General features: G+C 40.1%; 1 protein-coding gene across 2 annotated transcripts; it reads left to right on the top strand.

Annotated features, from left to right (window-relative positions):
• The first annotated feature begins 1,157 nt into the window (after positions 1 to 1,157).
• txnrd3 (thioredoxin reductase 3) lies at positions 1,158 to 17,487 on the top strand. 2 transcript variants are annotated; one of them, XM_074642405.1, is made up of 16 exons: positions 1,158 to 1,663; positions 2,892 to 2,952; positions 3,902 to 4,011; positions 5,010 to 5,117; positions 5,225 to 5,297; positions 5,398 to 5,517; positions 5,665 to 5,807; positions 7,075 to 7,190; positions 7,825 to 8,050; positions 9,118 to 9,210; positions 10,340 to 10,416; positions 12,378 to 12,534; positions 12,866 to 12,973; positions 14,031 to 14,126; positions 14,251 to 14,385; positions 16,277 to 17,487. In XM_074642405.1, exons 1-16 carry the CDS (start codon positions 1,547 to 1,549, stop codon positions 16,337 to 16,339), a joined length of 1,803 nt encoding a protein of 600 aa, XP_074498506.1. In that variant the 5' UTR covers positions 1,158 to 1,546; the 3' UTR covers positions 16,340 to 17,487. The 2 variants fall into 2 exon arrangements, with proteins under 2 accessions (XP_074498506.1, XP_074498450.1); XM_074642349.1 differs by having other exon boundaries at positions 1,203 to 1,663; positions 5,398 to 5,580.
• The last annotated feature ends 2,123 nt before the right edge of the window (positions 17,488 to 19,610 follow it).

The raw sequence follows: 19,610 nt of genomic DNA on the forward strand, positions 1-19,610 counted from the left end.
TAGAAGCCGTATGGGGAAACACACCTGTTACTTGTGATAGACTATTTTCACAGGCAGATGGCGCTAGATAACCAACTATTTGCTCAACACTCATAAGTAAGAATAGAAATCTGTAATGCTCAGAGCTTAACAATTATCTATTTACATTCGGTTTCTATGAATATTTATCTGTAATACAAATAATGCTTCATGCTTTTCTTTGCTTCACTTTTTTCTTAATTTAGGATTAGCTGTCTCTAGGCGCCTTTAGGCCCGGTTATTTTTGTCATCATCTTCCAAACTAGTATGAGGTCTTCATTTTTTCTCTATATATATAAAGACAGGTCTATTTAAATACTTTGGTTTTAGTAAGATTGTTTCTGGGGAATAATTAGTTCCTGTACTTTTACTTATTTATTTATTTATATTTTTTATTCTTTCTTTATTGAACTCATGCTCGTTAACAGAGTCACAGATACATAGACAGTTGAACAAAAAACAAAACAAAACGAAAATAATTACATAAACATTTCATAATGCCAGAGTTTGTGTATATTTTGTTTTTATTATATACATCATATTATAATCATTTAATAATTTATAAATCTTAATGGCTTTTTTGTTTTTAATATAGGATATGATGGTGCTATACTGTTTAAATTCATTAATAAAATGCATATTATAATAAAATTATTATAATACTTTATTAATACTCTATATTTGCATGTTCAGATTTTTCATTACAATTCTGCAAAAATATTTTACAGTATAAAAATAATGTAAAAATAAATAATATAAATTATACAACGAATAAACTATAAGGACAGGGAAAGATATATAAAAACAAAAATAGATAAAAAAAATTATCTATTTTTTTTTAAATACTTTATTTCAAAAGTTCAGTACAATATATTTGCATGTTCAGATTTTTCATTACAATTCTGGAAAAATATTTTACAGTATAACAAAAATATAAAACATAATTATATATATATATATATATATATATATATATATATATATATATAAATTATACAATAAATAAAATGTAAGGACAGGATAAGAAATATATAAAAAAACAAAAAAATCAATCCTATTTTCATGTTGAATGTGTTTATTAGGTCCTGTGCTTTTAGGGCATGTAAATAGGCAACCCTGTGACGTTTATGTAGATATGTACGTTTTTGTAGACCGGCATTGACCGCATGGGCGGAGTTATCCTTACTCACAATGATAACCAACGGACTATGCGGTGACTCAGATCGAGCGCACCCAAACGTAGCAAGACAAGAAACGCTAAAAGACGTTTGGCGCGGTTGGTAGACAGACAGACGAGCTGCAGCCGGCGGAGGGAGACGAACCAGGAACCAAGGAGGTCACACCTACATCCATGGGTCAAACCCGCGGCTCAGCTGCTTCTATCTAGTATCTTCTGTTGGAGAAACAACCGGCAGACATCCGGACATTTACTAACAGAGAGTCGGTGCGGTTTAATCTGTGTTTTTCTTTATTCTCCCGTTAACCGGAGCTCTTTATTCTCTCATTGGCGGACGGATACACTCTGATCATGCCTCCCATCCAACCTGACAGCGGGAAGAATGAGCTCAAAACTCGGATACAGCAGCTTATCGACACCAATCAGGTGATGGTGTTCAGTAAAAGCTACTGTCCGTACTGTGTCAAGGTAAGATATCAATATATATATATAGACGTTGTTTAACTTAAATGAGTCGTAAACTTCCATCTTTACACCCGGGCTCCGTCTAATGGCTGGCGTTCCGTCTCACGTTACAGTGACTTTAAGTGAACACGGGCTCCGTCTAGTTGCTGGAGGCTGAATGCTAATATATAATTAGCCAAAAACACACACACAACACGTGTCACAGTTTTAACAGAGTTTAGCTCATATTAGTTGGTGATAATGTCGTTAATTAGCTGCAAAACTATCATGTAAATGTTGTAGCACTTCTTAGTAAAGTTAGCTAATGTTGGTTATATAATATAGAGTTAATAGCTAACTTAACGTTTAATAAGCACACATCCTGTTTACTGAGTGACAGTCTTCTTCAAGGGGCTTTTTTATTAATTGTCAATCATTAGAACAGTCACTATACAGGGAACACATCAATCAATCAATCAATCAATCAATCATACCTGACTACAACATACACACAAACAGCCACAGATATGAAATAATAAGAAGAGAAGAAAATAAAAAATTATAATTTAATATATATATATATATATATACATACATATAAATGAAAATAGAAAAAATAAATAAATAATGAGAGAAAAAAATAAAAATTTGAAATATATATACATACCTACATACAAACACATACATATACATTTTGAAATAAATATATATATATATATATATATATATATAAATAATAATAATGAGTAAATCAATTAAATATATATATATATAAAAAAAAGAAAAGATACTACTACTGTCTACTCAGAGATTACTGTAGTGGGTTTCTCAAAAAATTACCCAAAAAAAAGCACTTGTTTCTTTTAAGTTTTATTTAGTTTCTTGTAGCCAACAGGGCTGTGTATTGGTAATAATCTGTCGATACGATACATATCATGATATTGGAGTTACGATTCAATATATTGCGATTTATCACAGTAACTGTAACATCCAACATCATAGCACTACTTTGAGAGGACACATCTCTGTAAATTAAATAAAGTATTGACTGAGTTAATCTTTGCATGTGGACTATTAATTAAATAGTGTTTTTGAGACTTAATAGAGAGGGTTAGCTAACAGTTAACTTGATTAAAGGGTTGTATTTCAGTGTCCTGAGACTCTTTGCTAATAGGAAAAGGGTGTTTCGGGTGCTGTATTGTGTGAACAATGTGTAACGTGTCTGAGGAAATTGATTTCTGTTTCTTTGTAGGTGAAAGAATTGTTCAAGGAGCTGAAAATCGAGTGTAATGTGGTGGAGTTGGATCTCATGGGTAAGATGGAGACTAATACTGTACTATAATAATAATAATAATAATAATAAACGGCTATAAATGTCCTCCTTATATCTGCTTATACAACTACATTATAGTGTTATAAACCTGCATATACATGCCTCGTATGTTACCGGTGCTTAATTTGATGTAAATATAAAATGCATTGTCATGCTTGAGTGTGCGTCTACACAGTTGAAAACTGTCCTCCGTATATGATAAAGGGGGGATGTTGTGTTAACCCCGGACTGTGCTGTTGTCTTACTTTGCAGCAGCACAAAACATGCTGAGTCACTCACTGAAGATACCTTGGCCTCGTGCCACATCTCCGTAACCTCTCTGCTCCGGGTTATTTATGTCACAGACTCGGCTGTATGTTGAAGGAAGTATATAGGGATGTTTATGATTCATCAACACCATTATGATGGATCAGAATTATTCAGTTTACTGTCATAGAGGAGTAAAGAAACCAGATCATATTCACATTTAAGAAGCTGGAATGAGAGAATTTTGACTTTTTATTTCTTAAAAAAAATACTCAAAGGGATTAATCTATTATCAAAATAGTTGGCGATTAATTGTACAGTTGACAGCTAATCAATGCAGCTCTAAGTGGTGCTTTGTGTTACTGGTAGACTCCGACTGGCGTAACAGACTTAACCATGGGTTGAACTTTTGAGAAGTAGGTGACTATTTGAGCTCAGCTTCTGTTTGTACTTGTAGTATGTGGCCATGTTGTAATCACAGACAGACACTTTGAGGTTTGCTGATATAGAGAATGATGAAAGAAACATTTTGTGTCGCGTCATGCTTCCCCTTTTATTGTTTTTGCCTATTCTTTGTATATTACTCATGCTGATTACCATATGAAAAGCAGATGTATTTAACGGATGGTTAATATTAAACAACCCTATTAACTTGCACTAACAACATGAACCCTTCTGTCCAGAGGATGGAACCAACTACCAGGATATGCTGTTCGAGATAACCGGACAGAAAAGCGTTCCTAATGTCTTCATCAACAAGAAGCACGTTGGCGGCTGTGACAAAACACTGCAGGTGAGGAGCAAATGTGTCTCTAATTGACTGTCTTAAAGGGATTTTTCCTCTTTGGTGTTATACTGTACATCACTGTAAATGTTGCATATCTCCTCAGTAGATGATGGCCATGAAATTTTACTCAATCACGTGGCTTATTCAGATTCCAGAAACTTCCAGAAACTGCTCAAAAGAGCTCAACCCACTCGTTTTGTTTTTTGTGTGTAAAAATGACTCATGAAGTTCAGTGTGTTCTTCCCTCTCAACCAAACAACAACAGCATACTTGGTAAATCTTTGTCACAGCAGGCATAGCAGGAATGTGAGGGGTGTAACCAAAACATGTAGGTCTGCCAAGAGGTCATGCCAGGATGCCATGCAGGTGCCTTGAGAGCAAACACTAGAAACATGAGAGCTGTTGTTGACAGACACAGTACAGTAACTTTTTCAGTTAATTCAACCACTACAAGCTATTCGCTCTTTTCCACTTAAAGGACCAGTGTGCAACATTTAGGGGCATCTATTGGCAGAAATGGAATATAATATTAATAAGTGTGTTTTCATTAGTGTATAATCACCTGATAATAAGAAGTGTTGTGTTTTCGTTAGCTTAGATTTAGCTGTTTATATCTACATAGGGAGCGGGTCCTCTCAACGGAGTCCGCCATGTTGCACCGCCATGTTTCTACAGTAGCCCAGAACGGACAAACCAAACAATGTTAACTTTTCCTGCTTGGGCCGGAGTCAAAAATGTTACTTGCTCCCGTCGCCGCCTCTCTCTCTCGCTTCACTATTCACTTCCCAGAGTAAATAATGGATTCGTATTGATATAGCAAAGCTTAACCGAGACACTTGTTAATAATAACAGCTGTTATGAGAAAGCTCTGTTGCATATCTGACTACTTAAGTCATTCTAGCTATTTTTGATATTTGAAAATTAATTATATATCATATTGTTACTACATGATCAACACACATAAGTTCTGTATTGATGTAACTTTATGTTAATGTTTCCGGCAGGCTCATAAAGACGGCAGCCTGCAGCAGCTACTGAAGGGAGAAGATGAAGCTTATGACTATGACCTGATCGTCATCGGAGGAGGATCTGGAGGCCTGGCCTGCTCAAAGGTGACACAATTAAATGCAACACATTCACAGTGTGTTCTAAGCCATTAACTGCACACAGAATATTAGTAAATTACAGATTTATATAACATTGGCTCTGTTGACAATAGGAAGCTTCTTTATTGGGGAAGAAGGTCATGGTACTGGACTATGTTATTCCCACACCAAAGGGAGCCACCTGGGGTAAGATTCTTCCACTTGAGGATGTGTACAGTGTGTATATATTTGAATCTAATTTGGTCGGTGACTGATCAGTTTCACGTGTTGTTAATGTGTTCATCAGGTCTCGGTGGAACTTGCGTGAATGTCGGCTGCATTCCCAAGAAGCTGATGCACCAGACGGCCGTGCTGGGCACCGCCATGCAGGACGCACGCATGTTCGGCTGGGAGTTTGACGAAAAAGGTGAGGACTCAGAGCTCCGACCCCGGAGGTCACGAAGGGGGGACGTCGCACCGGTTTGCCGCGGTAAATCAGAGGCAAGCCTCGTCAATAGTCACTTGTTGGCATTCCACTGATTCTATTAACGGCCGTCTGTCTGTCTGTACTCAGTGAAGCACAACTGGGACACGATGAAGACGGCGGTGAACAACTACATCGGCTCACTGAACTGGGGCTACAGGGTGGCACTGAGAGAAAAGAGCGTCAACTATGTCAATGCCTATGCAGAGTTCGTTGAACCAAACAAAATCAAGGTGAGTACTTATAGATATAAAGGAGCATTCAATGTGCAGTAGAAACCGCTTATAGTGATCAAAAAGCTTGGGACAGAATCAATCCTATATAAATGCTGTTTAAATATTCACTTATAGTAATCAAGTAGTCGACTAACGGTGTTCTTTTTGGGTCTTTTCATACAAGACAACATATGGAAAAACATCTTAAAACTACGTCAGACTAACGTTAATTTAATGTTGTATTATAAAAATATTAAACGCTCAGTCCGTCTCTGTCCTTCTTGTTTCAGTCCTGACAATTGAGCTACTATAATGTATAAAGTTGGCGGTTTGCTGGTCGGGTGGTTGAGTAACGCATATTTTTTACATGTTGAGTGGATTGGCTCTCATAACGGACCGGTGGGTGCGACTGACTGCGCATCATTAATGAGCGCAGTCGGGAGGACTCAACTGCAAAGCTGCATTCTTAATCATCCAACCTGTGTTTTTCATCAGCATTCAAATACTGATTTGGAGGTCGATTACCATGGCAATGGTCGAAGCTTCAGTTTCGAAGCATTCCAATCCTCAACCGGCACTGCGGTGGAGCAGAGCCGGTTGAGGATCTGCAGAGTACCGAATGCTTTGCCGTTTGTCTGCAGCGGTATGCAGACGAACGGCACCCGGCTCCCTCCATGCCATTCACCGGATGAGCGAGCAAGAAGCCCCAGCAAAGGGGCGCCGATCATCTGCATGCAACGGCTGCACTGCAGTGACACATAGTCGGCCAAAAACGGCAATGCCTCACCCTCGGTGAGGGAAAAGGCAGAAGAATCGGCAGCATTACTTTGTATTCATGTGATAAATATACAACCATCAATTACATGGTTAGCTGCATGAGAAATAAAGAAAAAGAAAACAAATTGGATTGTAATAATCATCCATTTGACCCGGACAGACGTGATCACTATAAGCAGTTTCTACTGTACCTAGGAGACTTGACAAACAGCATTTGTAACTTTTAATGTTGACATTGAACAAGACCTTCCCTTTTCACATGGTCAAGTTGCTATCTTAAGAGTCATCACTAACCGTGATAAGCTGTCTGCTTTTGAAATGTTGTCTAGCCTGTCGCAGCAACGTATTTTTTTGTTTTGTTTGTCTTGAACAGGCTTTGCCAAACAGTTAAACTTTTCTTTGGCTGCCTTTCAGCATTTCTGTTGTACTTGTGATCACATCACTAGCTGCACCCCAAAGAAGAACAAGAGATAGTATCTCAGAAGCTTCTGTTTGTATTTTCTGACAGGCGACAAACAAACGTGGGAAGGAGACGTTTTACACGGGGGCTAAGTTTATCTTGGCTACAGGAGAGAGGCCGCGCTACCTGGGCATCCCTGGAGACAAGGAGTACTGTATCACCAGGTGAGAGCGCAGTGCCGGTTGCTGTAACAACAGCAGCCCTATCTAATGACAGGCTGTGTTACTGGAAGCCCCATCCACAGCTCATTTTTAAGACCAGACGCTTGATTCAGCAGATGTCTGAAGAAGTGTCTCTTGCCATAGTATGTGATCTCTGAAAACACAAACACACCCTTTTAATGATCTTGTATCCTCCGCAGGTGGCCCTGCCTCAGGGCGTCCGTTAATCTCCCAGCTGTCTAAATGTTTTGTAAGATTATCCTCAGGTGTCTTTGGCGATTATGCTGCTGTTTTGGCAATGTACAAATGGTGTCGTGCTGCTCACTTCCTCCCACAAAACACGCAAAACCACATAACAACCCCACTTCTGCATGGACGATAGTTTCTATCAGTGTTTTGTATAATTAGGCTTATTGTTTGCAGGGTGTGGAGAGAGGAATGTCACTGTCAGATTTAGTTTTCAATCAAGAGCAGCATGTGTTATACCTGGAAAATGCATCTCAAATCAACCGTCTTATTATTACTATTTTAAATCAGAAATTTCTAATCGCTTCAAAACAAAATGTACATTTGAGAAGTCATCATTAGCTTCATGTTTTCCGCCCGCTCTGTTTGACATCCTCTGTTTGTCCACCAGTGACGACCTCTTCTCGTTGAATCACTGCCCGGGAAAGACCCTGGTGATCGGGGCGTCGTACGTGGCTCTGGAGTGCGGTGGTTTCCTGGCTGGCCTGGGTCTTGATGTCACCGTCATGGTTCGATCCATCCTACTGAGGGGCTTTGACCAGGACATGGCCAACCGCGCCGGAGATCACATGGAGGAGCACGGAGTCAAGTTCCTCCGCAAATATGTCCCTACAAAGGTGAGCGTTAACTAGACTGCTGTGTGTGTAAGAGAAAGCGCTGCCTTAACTAAAGTACTATCTGAAAAAAATTTATTTGACTATATATAATTTGTTTTACAATTTCATCTTGCATAAAGGGATAGTTAAGATTTTTTGAAGTGGGGTTGTATGAGGTACTTATCCATAGTCAGTGTATTACCTACAGTAGCTGGCGCCCGCCACGCCCCCAGTTTGGAGTACCAGCACGGGAGCAAAGCAATGCACTGCTGTGGACGGAGGCAGCAGCAAAACCTGGTTTAGCCACCTAAAAAAAATCTGTATCAGCTTCATTGTACGCTATATTTAGAATATTTTCATCACTTTACCTCGCCGCCAGACAGCCCACTCCGACAGGGAACTGAAGCCGTTATCAATGCTCTCTTCAAAGCCACCAGACTCCTTTGACAAAAACAGTAATGTTACCTCTTGGAACATGTAAGTTACTGGTCTTCCACTGCCTTGATCGGTTAGTTCGTTTGTGTTTATTGTGTGACTTTGGTGTTTTAAAGGGTTAGTTAGGATTCATCAAAGTCCCACAATATGAGGTAAAAATTATGTCTTCTTCAATGGAGTCTGGTGGCTTTGAAGAGAGCTTAGATAGAAATAACGGCTTCAGTTCCCCGTCAGAAACGGCTGTCTGACGGCATCTAAATATAGCGTACACTTACAGATTTTTTTGTTGTTGGTTAATATCCGTTTTGCTGCTACCCCCGTCCACAGCAGTACATTACTTTGCTCTCGTCCCGGTACTCCTGCCTGCTTCTCCAAACTGGGGGTGTGCTGACCGTCATCTACTGTAGGTGCCACAGACTATGGAGAAGTATCTCATACAACCCCACTTAAAAAACTCAAACTATCCCTTTAAAGGAACGTCCATTAGCAGCAAAAGCAACTGTTAGTCAGCAGACTTTGAACTGTGTAATTTTACAGCATCAGATTTATTGTCGTACATTCTTGCATCATAAGTTTTATCTCTCAGCTCGAGATTTGACAGAAGCACCAAGATGATTTTTCCTCTCTGATTTTCCTGCGTCTGTGTGTGTCAGATAGAGGAGCTGGAAGCAGGCACTCCTGGCAAACTGAAGGTGACAGCCAAGTCCACAGAAAGCGATGAGATCATCGAGGGAGAGTACAACACCGTACGTACTCATCTATCAGTTCATCCTTCCCATCTGTTACTGTTGTAGAATACTGTGGAAGTGTTTTGTGACGTTTCTTTCTGGTCCAATTTTGTCGGGAATTCCAAAGTTCAATATTAAATAAATATAATTATATGAATAAATGTAACCAGAAATTTGTGACAACTAGATTTTATTGGATATCTTTTTTTTTCTTTTAAATATCTGTTTTTTTATAATACTATTTTCCCCAATAACACTTTTATTTCATGTCACATTTTATAATGTCCCTTTTCAAGACAGCGGTGTTGTCATCAAACCCTCACCTTTTAACCACTCATACAACCATTACCTCTCCTAAGCTAGTAAACTCAACGACTGCTACCAAAGTTTAGCCAACAATTTAAAGTTGTTCTATCAGGTAGTTCTGATGTTAAGCTGTCACACAGGTTGATAACCCAACAGTGTAAAAGGATCTAAGAGTGAAAACATAGAAATCAAATAAGAGTCATTGAACTGTTTGCTGTGGTAATTTGACTAGTATAACAGGAAATGACAATTGTTGTTAGTTGTTATGGTGACAACAGAACACACGTCAATGGGGCCGTAAAGTGTGTGTTCGCAGCTCGCTGGAAAGAGCGGACGCAGCTCCTGGAGACAGCTGGCTGGCTACTTGGCTAAGTAGCTTGTCCCCAGGCTTTGGGACTGTTTATACCCGCCGGCCACCAGCCCAAAGTTCGGCTAATTTTCTGTAATCTGTGCAGCATCAATGGATGAAGCATTAAGATGTTCAATTTGACTCATTTACATTTTCTATGTGCTTTGTAACGTCAGTGAGCCCACGACTTGGTGCAAGTCAGTTAGTTAGTTTATGCAGAAGTCCGCCTGCTACAATGGTCCCTATGGCAACGGTACACATAAAAATGCCGCAGCTCTGACCATCCTGCTACGTTTATTTGAATGGGCATGTCCGTTCTACTCCTTTATTCTATTTCTATGAGTGGAAATATTCCAACTAAGACCTTTTTTTCTTTTCTGAAGTTGTTACTTCTTGTGTTTTGTCTCTTTCTTGTGTAAATAAAATAGCAGCAACTTCCCTGTAGCCATGCCCCGAGGACTTCCTTTAAACTACTATTTCTTTGTTCTTCAGGTGCTGATAGCGGTGGGCCGAGACGCATGCACAGACAAGCTTGGCCTGGACAGCACAGGGGTCAAAGTCAACTCCAAGTAAGTTTATTATCTCATTGTACATGTTTGTTTTTTTTATTCTACATGCGTCCATGCTATTACATGGGGCGGCCTGTGCCTTTAAGACTGGTGGTACAGTCATGGTGATTCAGCAGTTATTGCCGTCCCATGGCTCTCTGCAGGGCTGGTGTGTGAGTGCGTTGGGGGATTTGGTACAGAGAGAGGAGGGGAGTCCCTACACACAATATCAGCTGCTCTATAATGCTGTACAATGAATTATCAAAGAGCTTTTCATGCTTGGTGTCATTATGTTTGATTGTCTGCTCTTATGTACATACAGTATATTATTACACAATTTTGGTTGGTTGTTTTTTTATAAATACATTAAGTTCCTTTTTTCCTGCTTGAATTAGAAAACTAGAGTTAAAGTTTAAATAATCTTAAAAATGTTTTGCAGTTGATTATTTATTCCAATATTAGAAGCATAGGAGCTGTTTCTTTGAGGATGTTGTGTCTACACTATTTTGTGAATGACTGAATGGTTCAGCCTAGGAGGCCAACAGGGATTAAGACGGCATGAGGCTGGCTTAAAAGAGCGCTTGGTGGGTCACATGGACCGAGTCTTATGACCTTAGTAGTAGTCTGATGGAGCTGAGACAAAGCCAGAGGGTCTCTGTGTTCAGGGCCCATCAGCAGGTTTTATTGTTCTGCTGCTGTACGGTACACAATATATGAATACTACCACAGTTATGTTTCTCCATTCTGCCCAACATGACTTTAGACTCATTTAATGTGATTTCTGCCAGACCGAATGCAAATTAGTCTGGAAGCTCTTGGTTAGTTTTCAACTTCCAAGGTGCGTTAGGAACGGGCGTAGAACAAAATGCCTCTGGACGCAATTGGATGGACCTGTAACCAATTAAAGGAAAAAAAGCGTGGCGTAGCGCTTATCAACAGAACAATGTAAACGGCGTTACCGATTTACACCGGACATTTTACAAGAAAAAATTACACAATATCTGTGAAGCGCTTACTTTGCGCTCTAACGTTGGAGCATTCACCTGCAGATTTCCCCCTGCCGTCGCTGCGCTGTGCACACCGGCTGTGACCACTCTGTCCTCCTCACGCGATTCCCTCATTAACATTATGGGTCCCTAATAGCATTGGGTTAAAATCTGAAACATTGCCAAATAGCTGCATTTTCTTTTCTCTTTGACACCAAATCCTCCACTGTTGTCTTCTTTTTCAACTCTCTTGTGTCAAGTGTGTGAAATCTGACTCCTGCTGCTCTGCGCTGAGACTCCATAAGGAGCAGACACATTTACTTTCAGTTAATAATTGTAGCGTCTGTTGTCAGTCAGTGTTTTACAAGCTTTTTATTTGATGAACGTGGGCGCTGATACGAGAAAATTAAATAAATGGGTTTTATTTCTATAAAAAATTGTGAAGAGCGTGTCACAAGTGCGACCAACGGAGAATCAACAATAGCCACTGGGTTTTCACTGGTGCCCCATCTTTTTGGCGACCAGCGGAGCCAGATGATATATTCAACTTTTATTATTTAAATCCTGTTTGAAGAACGGCAAACACATGTTTCTACTCAAGAAAAGCTTTAAGTGCAGTTGATTGTTCTTCTTTTAGTGAAAACATACCGTCCAGTTTGTGCAGCTTCAACAGAAAGTCCCACATCAGCTGCAGCCGCTCCCCTTTAGAGTCATCGTCTCAAGCTCGCTCCATAATAGATAAACGATTGCGATTGGCCCGTCAGATCTCAAGTTGCTGGAAATCTGTCCAAATGGGAGCAGGACCTGACGCATCTGCCAGAGCAAATAAAACATGAGCTTGCATACTCATTTTGTTCCCAAGCAAGTTGTGTTGTTCCTTTGGCCAAATATCTAGTTCACCTACGATACGATGAATAATAATTGTGGACCGATCAGAATGACTGAGGGCTAAATGAACCTATGGTTCCTAACTGATCCCTCCGTACCATCCTCCAGGAATGGAAAGGTTCCAGTGAACGATGAAGAGCAGACCAACGTGCCCCACATCTACGCCATCGGAGACATTCTGGAGGGAAAGTGGGAGCTGACGCCGGTCGCCATCCAGGCTGGCAAGCTGCTGGCACGACGCCTCTACGGGGGCTCAACAGTCAAGGTACGTCAACGACGTTAAGCGACACTTACAGTAACGCAAACCATCACAATGATTATTTGTATAAAACGCTATAATTCATTTGACTTTTCTGTGATTCATATTAATGATGATGCTCTTGTTAATGCGGTCATACAGTAATACACTTTATTGAAATTGAGAAGCATCAAAATGAGTAGAGAATCATCATAAACGTGTATAGTATAAATTTAATAAAGTACGTAGATATTCCCGGTCCAATTTGTCGCACAGGTAATCTCCATTAAACTGATTGTGTCACGTTCAGCAGGAGGCTTTATTAACAAACCCTCATTAACTGTCTGTGTTTGTGCAGTGTGACTACATCAACGTTCCCACCACGGTCTTCACCCCGCTGGAGTACGGCTCCTGTGGTCATTCAGAGGAGAGAGCCTTGGAGCTCTACGGGCAGGAGAACCTCGAGGTAACACACACACACACACACACACACACACACACACCTGAATAATGTGTTATCTATCTGGTTCACCTGAGTGTGAATCTTGTGACTGGCTGGAGTGAAGCGCTTCTCTAAAACAGAGAGTTCTACTTCGTGATATGATACTCTTACCTGAATAGATTTGTCTGGAAACATATTTGCAGTTTGTCTTGTCATGTTTGGGTATGTGTGTGGGTGTGTTGCCTTTGACCAGATAAGGAACTCATCCAGTCAGATTAGTTTTCTTCAAGTTGCTGCTTGCAACCTGAATGTTTCTGTTACAATTTACTGATCTTTACTTCTACTTGTTTGTGCATGTAGATCGGTCAGTATGCCAGCCAGAAAACATGGTGTATATTAATTACACAATTTTACAGTAATATGAGCCCCTGTAGTTCGTACACCCAGACAGACTTTGACTGCAGATTTAGTTAAACAACAAATGTTATCCTCTTTATTTTTAATGTTTTAAAAGAAATTGCAGACATGGTAGATTTATTTTTATTGGATGTATCATTGGTAATAATTAAAGAGGATTTATTATGCTTATTTTCAGGTGCATACAAAAGAAATGCTTTATTTTTCTCATAGTGGCTCATAGTGCTGCAGCACCTCTTTTATCCCTCTGTCTGAAACAACCGAATCAAACTCTTCCGAATTCGCTCCAGCTCCGCTCTAACTAGCTTTGTTTGAGGCTGTGCCAAACTAGCTGTTATGCAAATGTGTTACTTGGTGACATCACCATGTTACGGAGGAAAAGGCAGGACTTAAAGCGAGGCATTTCAGGCAGATCAGGAGCAGTGTTTCTGTTGAGGAGAGTAACTCCCTTTGGTGTGGACTTTGGACTCTATAAGTTTGCAGACTTTTTACATGCACAAAAAAACTATAACACACGAAAGGAAAGGGAAAAGCACAAAAGCATAATAGGTCTCCTTTAAAAAAAACTATGATTAATGGGACTGATGTTAATCATTGCTTACATGTATATGATGCTGTTCACGCTATAATACACCAACACTGTGTTCCTGGTCTCTATGTTCAGGTGTTCCACAGTCTGTTCTGGCCTCTGGAGTTCACTGTGCCTGGCAGAGACAACAACAAGTGCTACGCTAAGATCATCTGCAATAAACTGGACAACGTAAGATTATTACTACTTTTACACGCAGTATCATATCAAATCAAATCTGATCCCGTAGCAACCAGCAAATTGTACCCCTACGATGTGTCGCATGAATAACCGTGTTTGGTTGTTGTTCCTGTAGGACCGAGTCATTGGGTTCCACTATCTGGGGCCAAACGCCGGAGAGGTGACGCAGGGCTTCGGTGCAGCCATGAAATGTGGCGCCACCAAGGAGCAGTTTGACGGCACCATCGGCATCCACCCGACCTGTGCTGAGGTAAGAAATCAACTCAGTCATTATATGTCAGCATTTTATTTTATTCTTATTTATTTGTTTTTTAATCTTCCATCTAGGGATGCTCATTTTGAAAAATGTTCTTAACCGACCCTCGTTAACCAATTATTAACCGTTAACCGACAAGATTTGTGCCTCGCGCCAGCTGCAGTGTATGAGCACAACAGACAACTGAGAACCCAGTTCACCGTCCGGGAGCGTTAACTTAGCAGCCACGGTGCTGCGTGTAGTGTCGCGGACATGCAGCCACTTTCCCAGTAAAAGTCTCCACCGCACATTTAGTTTAGTTTAGCAGGTTGTCAGCTGTGTGTCTGCCCGACGTAACAACACTGTCTGCCCGGATTAACGATAGCGATTGCCTGATAAACAGTGTGTGTATTTGTGCTACGTTAGCAGCTCTAGCATTGCCAGAGGCTGTTTTAACCGATAACGTTAATCGGTTAAAATGCTTAATGTCGGTTAACTGGCTGACCGGGAGAGTTATTTCCTCTCACGCTGGCGCAGGACGTACGTGCTAACTGGCTGTCGGCTCTAGTTTTTGCGGTGTATTCGAGTGCAACTTTTTGGCCACGACAAAGTCAACGTGAGGCGACGCAACAGTCGGCCTTCATCGCCACTAGTTCTTTAATGTGGGGTAGGTGTGTCTGGGCCTTAAGTTACACTTTCTGTGCTCAACACAACAAACGCCGGCACTCCTCTCTCCAACGCTCACGCATGTTTCCAACGTTGTCTTCTACTAACAAGACACAATAACAAACCGACCGTATCAAGGGAAAGGTTAGATTAGGATAGGGTCCATAATGATGTCTGACACTGGTACTTCTCCAACATTTCACAGTATAACAAAGCATTGCTGCTTTTTGACCGCATGTTGCAACAGTAATCTGTTGACTAACCGGTTAGATCGGACAGGAGATGACAAAATGCTGTTGCATAACAAACATGTTGACCTCAAATGGAAATCTGTGAATGTATCACGGTTCTAATCGTTTTGAATTTTCAATTAGTTTTTGTTTATTTTTTTAGTTTTGACTTTTCAGAGTGTGTTTGCTAGTTTTGTTAGTTTACAGTAGTTTTAGTTTATTTGTCTAATATCATTTTCTTAAATGATATAGTTTTTTATTTAGTTTCTTGTTTACTACAAATATTTTTCACTGCTTATTTTCATTTTATTTTCAGTTTGAGTTTACTATAATAACTCTGTAGACGTCCTGTCTGTACACTTCAGGCTGATTTAAAAGGTTTGCACGTACTGCAGGTCCTATATATATGTGGTGGAAATAAAATCACTCTGCCCTTTGATTAGCTTTGCCAAGGTCATGAACCTGTTTGCTTCCTGCTGAAACGTATCCAGCTCCCTCACTCGGCGAGTTTCTCAGTCTAAATCTGTGTGAATGATCTGGTTGTGCCCGACACAGATTTAATCAGAATAAACATAAAACCGTGCGGCCACAGGCGACGGCTTAAAGTCTTAACATGTCTGTCTTTAGAGGCCTGACTTGAAGAGCATTTTTTTAATCATATTTAAATTTCTGTCTGTGATACATGCCGTGCATTAATTAGATTAAAGATCTGGCCGTTACACATTCATTATGTTAATGTAGTACGGTGATAATTGCAGCACATTAAGCTGCTCAATCGTCTCGTTTGATGTTTTACATTACTCACATTTCCATTTTCTAACAAAGTTTAGCCCACATGTCTTCATTTTGAATGAAAGCAGGACTCGGGACAGTTCACCTAAAAATCAAAAACACATTTTTCCTCTCACCAGTTGTCCTATTTATCAATCTAGATTGTTTCGGTTGAAAGCGCCCTAAAAGCTGCATAATAAAGCTGCACCGCCTGACGTGTTTCTCCTCATCTCTTTCAGATCTTTACCACTTTGGAGGTGACCAAGAGCTCCGGTGGAGACATCACCACGGCCGGCTGCTGAGGTTAAACCCTGCTCGTTTAGCGGGCTGCTCTCATGTTAGACTCTTCTAACAAACCCCTCTCATCTCAGTCAACCTCTAAGCTCAGCCTCACCTCCAGCTGCTCAGTTTACAGGGCGGTTGTTTCTCAGGACAAAACCAAACACCGTGAGCCGGCGTCTGAATGGGTGAAAGCACTCGTTCGGGCTCCCTGGGAGCTTCGAGGTGACTGAACGAAGCCAGAGTCTCCATCTCTGGCTGAGGTAGTTTAATATGAGGGCAGCCTGCTGAACAGCGGGGTTACTCTGCTGATATTTCTGGGCTCCACCAGTGTGTCCTTCTCAGAGGAGCACCAAACACACACTGCTACTGCTGAGTGTGTGTTTGGGCTGTTTGTGACGTCCTGGCCCGTAACCTGAAATACTCAGGTGGGCGAGGATCGATGTCCCTCTGCGGAAGCACCTGACGGCGACCCAAACCCTTCGTCCAATCCCCCAACTTCAAACACTTCTCATTCACAGATGGCATACAGACTGAAATTGACTTTAGTAAGACAGATTGAAACTGGCACACAAGCAGGGTTTGAAAGGATGCACGGCTCTGAACTCTGGTCCAGCTTGTGATGGAAGCTTATTATTTAATCAGGTCTGTCTGTTTGTAGATTATGTCGTCGTGTCTCATCTGTTGAGCCTTCATGATTCCACACATACTCCTCTTACCGGATCTTTAGGAGGCACATACGTGTAGCTGTTAATATTTGTCTTTGCTATGTGGGTTTTTCTGCCTTAAAGAGAACTCTCTCTCTTCCAAAGTATTTATCTAAACAAGTCTGCAGAGAGATCGAGAGCCGGCATCACCTTTCAAACCTTCATGTGCTTCACATCACACAACTTCCAGATGAAATTGAATGGAAAATCCAACCTGAATCGTACTGAATGTTTTAAAAACAAACATTTTCACAGGGTTTTACTAAATGAATTTAATGCTCGTGTGTTGCTGCTGTCTGCCTCTGCTTTATGTGTATGTAAAAGATCTATTCAGTCTTTGTAGAGGACAGTATTCTGACTGCTGTCGGTGAGTGGTCATCTGTATAAATGACTTGTTTGTTGGTGTCAAACCACTGTAGATTACTTCTCTCTCAAGATCTAATAAAGGATGAATTCACCTTCAATGTCGTCGCACTTTTTCACTTCACAGAGCAAACTGCTCACTTTCCTCAATAGAAACTTGACGGATGAAGTTACTTTCTTTTCTAATATTACCGTATGGTTTACTTGTCAGTGCTTAACTGGAAGAGCGGGAGGACGAGTCACTGTAATACGTGACTTCCTGGCGCTACAGTACATCAGGAGGATCCCTGTTATTCAAAAACTGATTAAATAATAGCAGGAAACAGTCTAGTCTTTAGATATTAGGGATATTTAGTGTGTATGTGATGAGACCTGTTTTGCTAAATTGGTTTTATTTCATTAACTGGATAACAACAAACAGCAAAGTTTCCATGCCTCCCTTTAACAGATGCAGCACAAAATTAATAACTTTATAGTTGATAGTTTTACATTTTTTTTTAACATTTTCAGCTTCTCTGCTGATGAACCAACAGTTTATGAAAGAGGAGACTTATTGTGTTTCCTGTGGTTATAAAAGAGTTTAATATATTTTCACATGACAAAGATTTAGTTCTCAATGCTTAATAAGTAAGACATGAAATAAAATCTCTAATGATTACATTGAGCCAGTATAGTGAAATCCATCCATCCATCTGCAACCGCTTATCCCGTTAGGGGTCGCGGGGGGGCTGGAGCCGATCCCAGCCGACATTGGGCGAAGGCAGGGTACACCCTGGACAGATCGCCAGTCCATCGCAGGGCTGACACATAGAGACAGACAACCATTCACACCTACGGGCAATTTAGAGTCCACAATTAACCTAACGTAACCTGCATGTCTTTGGACTGTGGGAGGAAACCGGAGTACCCGGAGAAAACCCACGCTAACACGGGGAGAACATGCAAACTCTACACAGAAGGGTCCCAAGCCGGGTTAGGGACTCGGTTTACTATTACGAAATGTTCATTCTCATTTTGATTTTATTTTTGTTGCTTCATGGCATTTTTCTTGACTTTTTTTTTTGACAATCATGTCACATTTTCTGTGCGTTCCAATACTCTACTATACTACCATAGTATTTAGTATTTCCCAATAAATATTATGTCAAATCACTATGCCAAAAAATACCGGGATGTCTTACTGCATCCAGTCACATTTTGCAGTCTGCAAGCCAGCATGCTTTTCTGGTTATTCTGACCCACAATCCTCTGTTCAGCATATATATGAGCAGGAGGGATAAAGTTTAAGGCGCATTATGTTATGATTATGAAATCACGCGCATGTTGGCGTCTGCTAACCAACATAAAATGTGACACAGAATGAAGGTGTCATTGGGAAAAGTTCCATTAGGAAATAAAGACAAACCACTGAAGAGGGACATTTTTAACATTTCTTTAATGAAATAAAATTAAACTCTTCTGTAACTGATCAGAATGATGAAATCATTTCACAATAATCCGTTGAGTTTTAATATTTTTTTGAATTATTTCACATTAATTGGTTTTACATCTTATATAGAAATGCATAAAAACGTGTAAATATTTAACATAAGCACTGCAAACCCCTGCGTTTTCACTATAACTGTTTATTTTTTGTCTCAGCGTTGTTTCAATCTGTGAATTTTACTACGACAAAAAATAAACAGTTATAGTGAAAACGCAGGGGTTTGCAGTGCTTATGTTAAAAAGCAATTGTGCAGAAGGCTTCTTCCCACTCTGGTGTAACCAAGAAGAACTTAAGATATGGCATCTCACCGTCCCCCGATGGCCTTTCGGACATTTCTAATATTGGGTATTGGAATAAAATACACCAGTATTTGTTGTAATTATTTTTTGTTCCCATGTCTACTAAACTTTAACTGTTCAACCTTGAACAACCTTAATCTGAACAAAACTAATACAGACAAATAGACCTTTAATATACATTTATTTAACGTAATTTCAACATCTAATTGCTCAGTGGAATGTTTTCACATTACAAAGATTTAGTGCTCAATGCAAAATAAATAAGACATAAAGAAATGAGATTATGAGACATTGAGCAAAATATATAAAGGAGCCAATATATAGTGACAATATTTAAACTCAGTTTACTATTCTGAAATGTGAATTCTTATTTTTATAACACATTTTTTTTAAAGTTTTTTTTTTATGTTGGCATTTTTTCCAATGTCATTTCACACTT

Source organism: Sebastes fasciatus, chromosome 1 (assembly GCF_043250625.1).
Source record: "Sebastes fasciatus isolate fSebFas1 chromosome 1, fSebFas1.pri, whole genome shotgun sequence".
Taxonomy (NCBI): Eukaryota; Metazoa; Chordata; class Actinopteri; order Perciformes; family Sebastidae; genus Sebastes; species Sebastes fasciatus.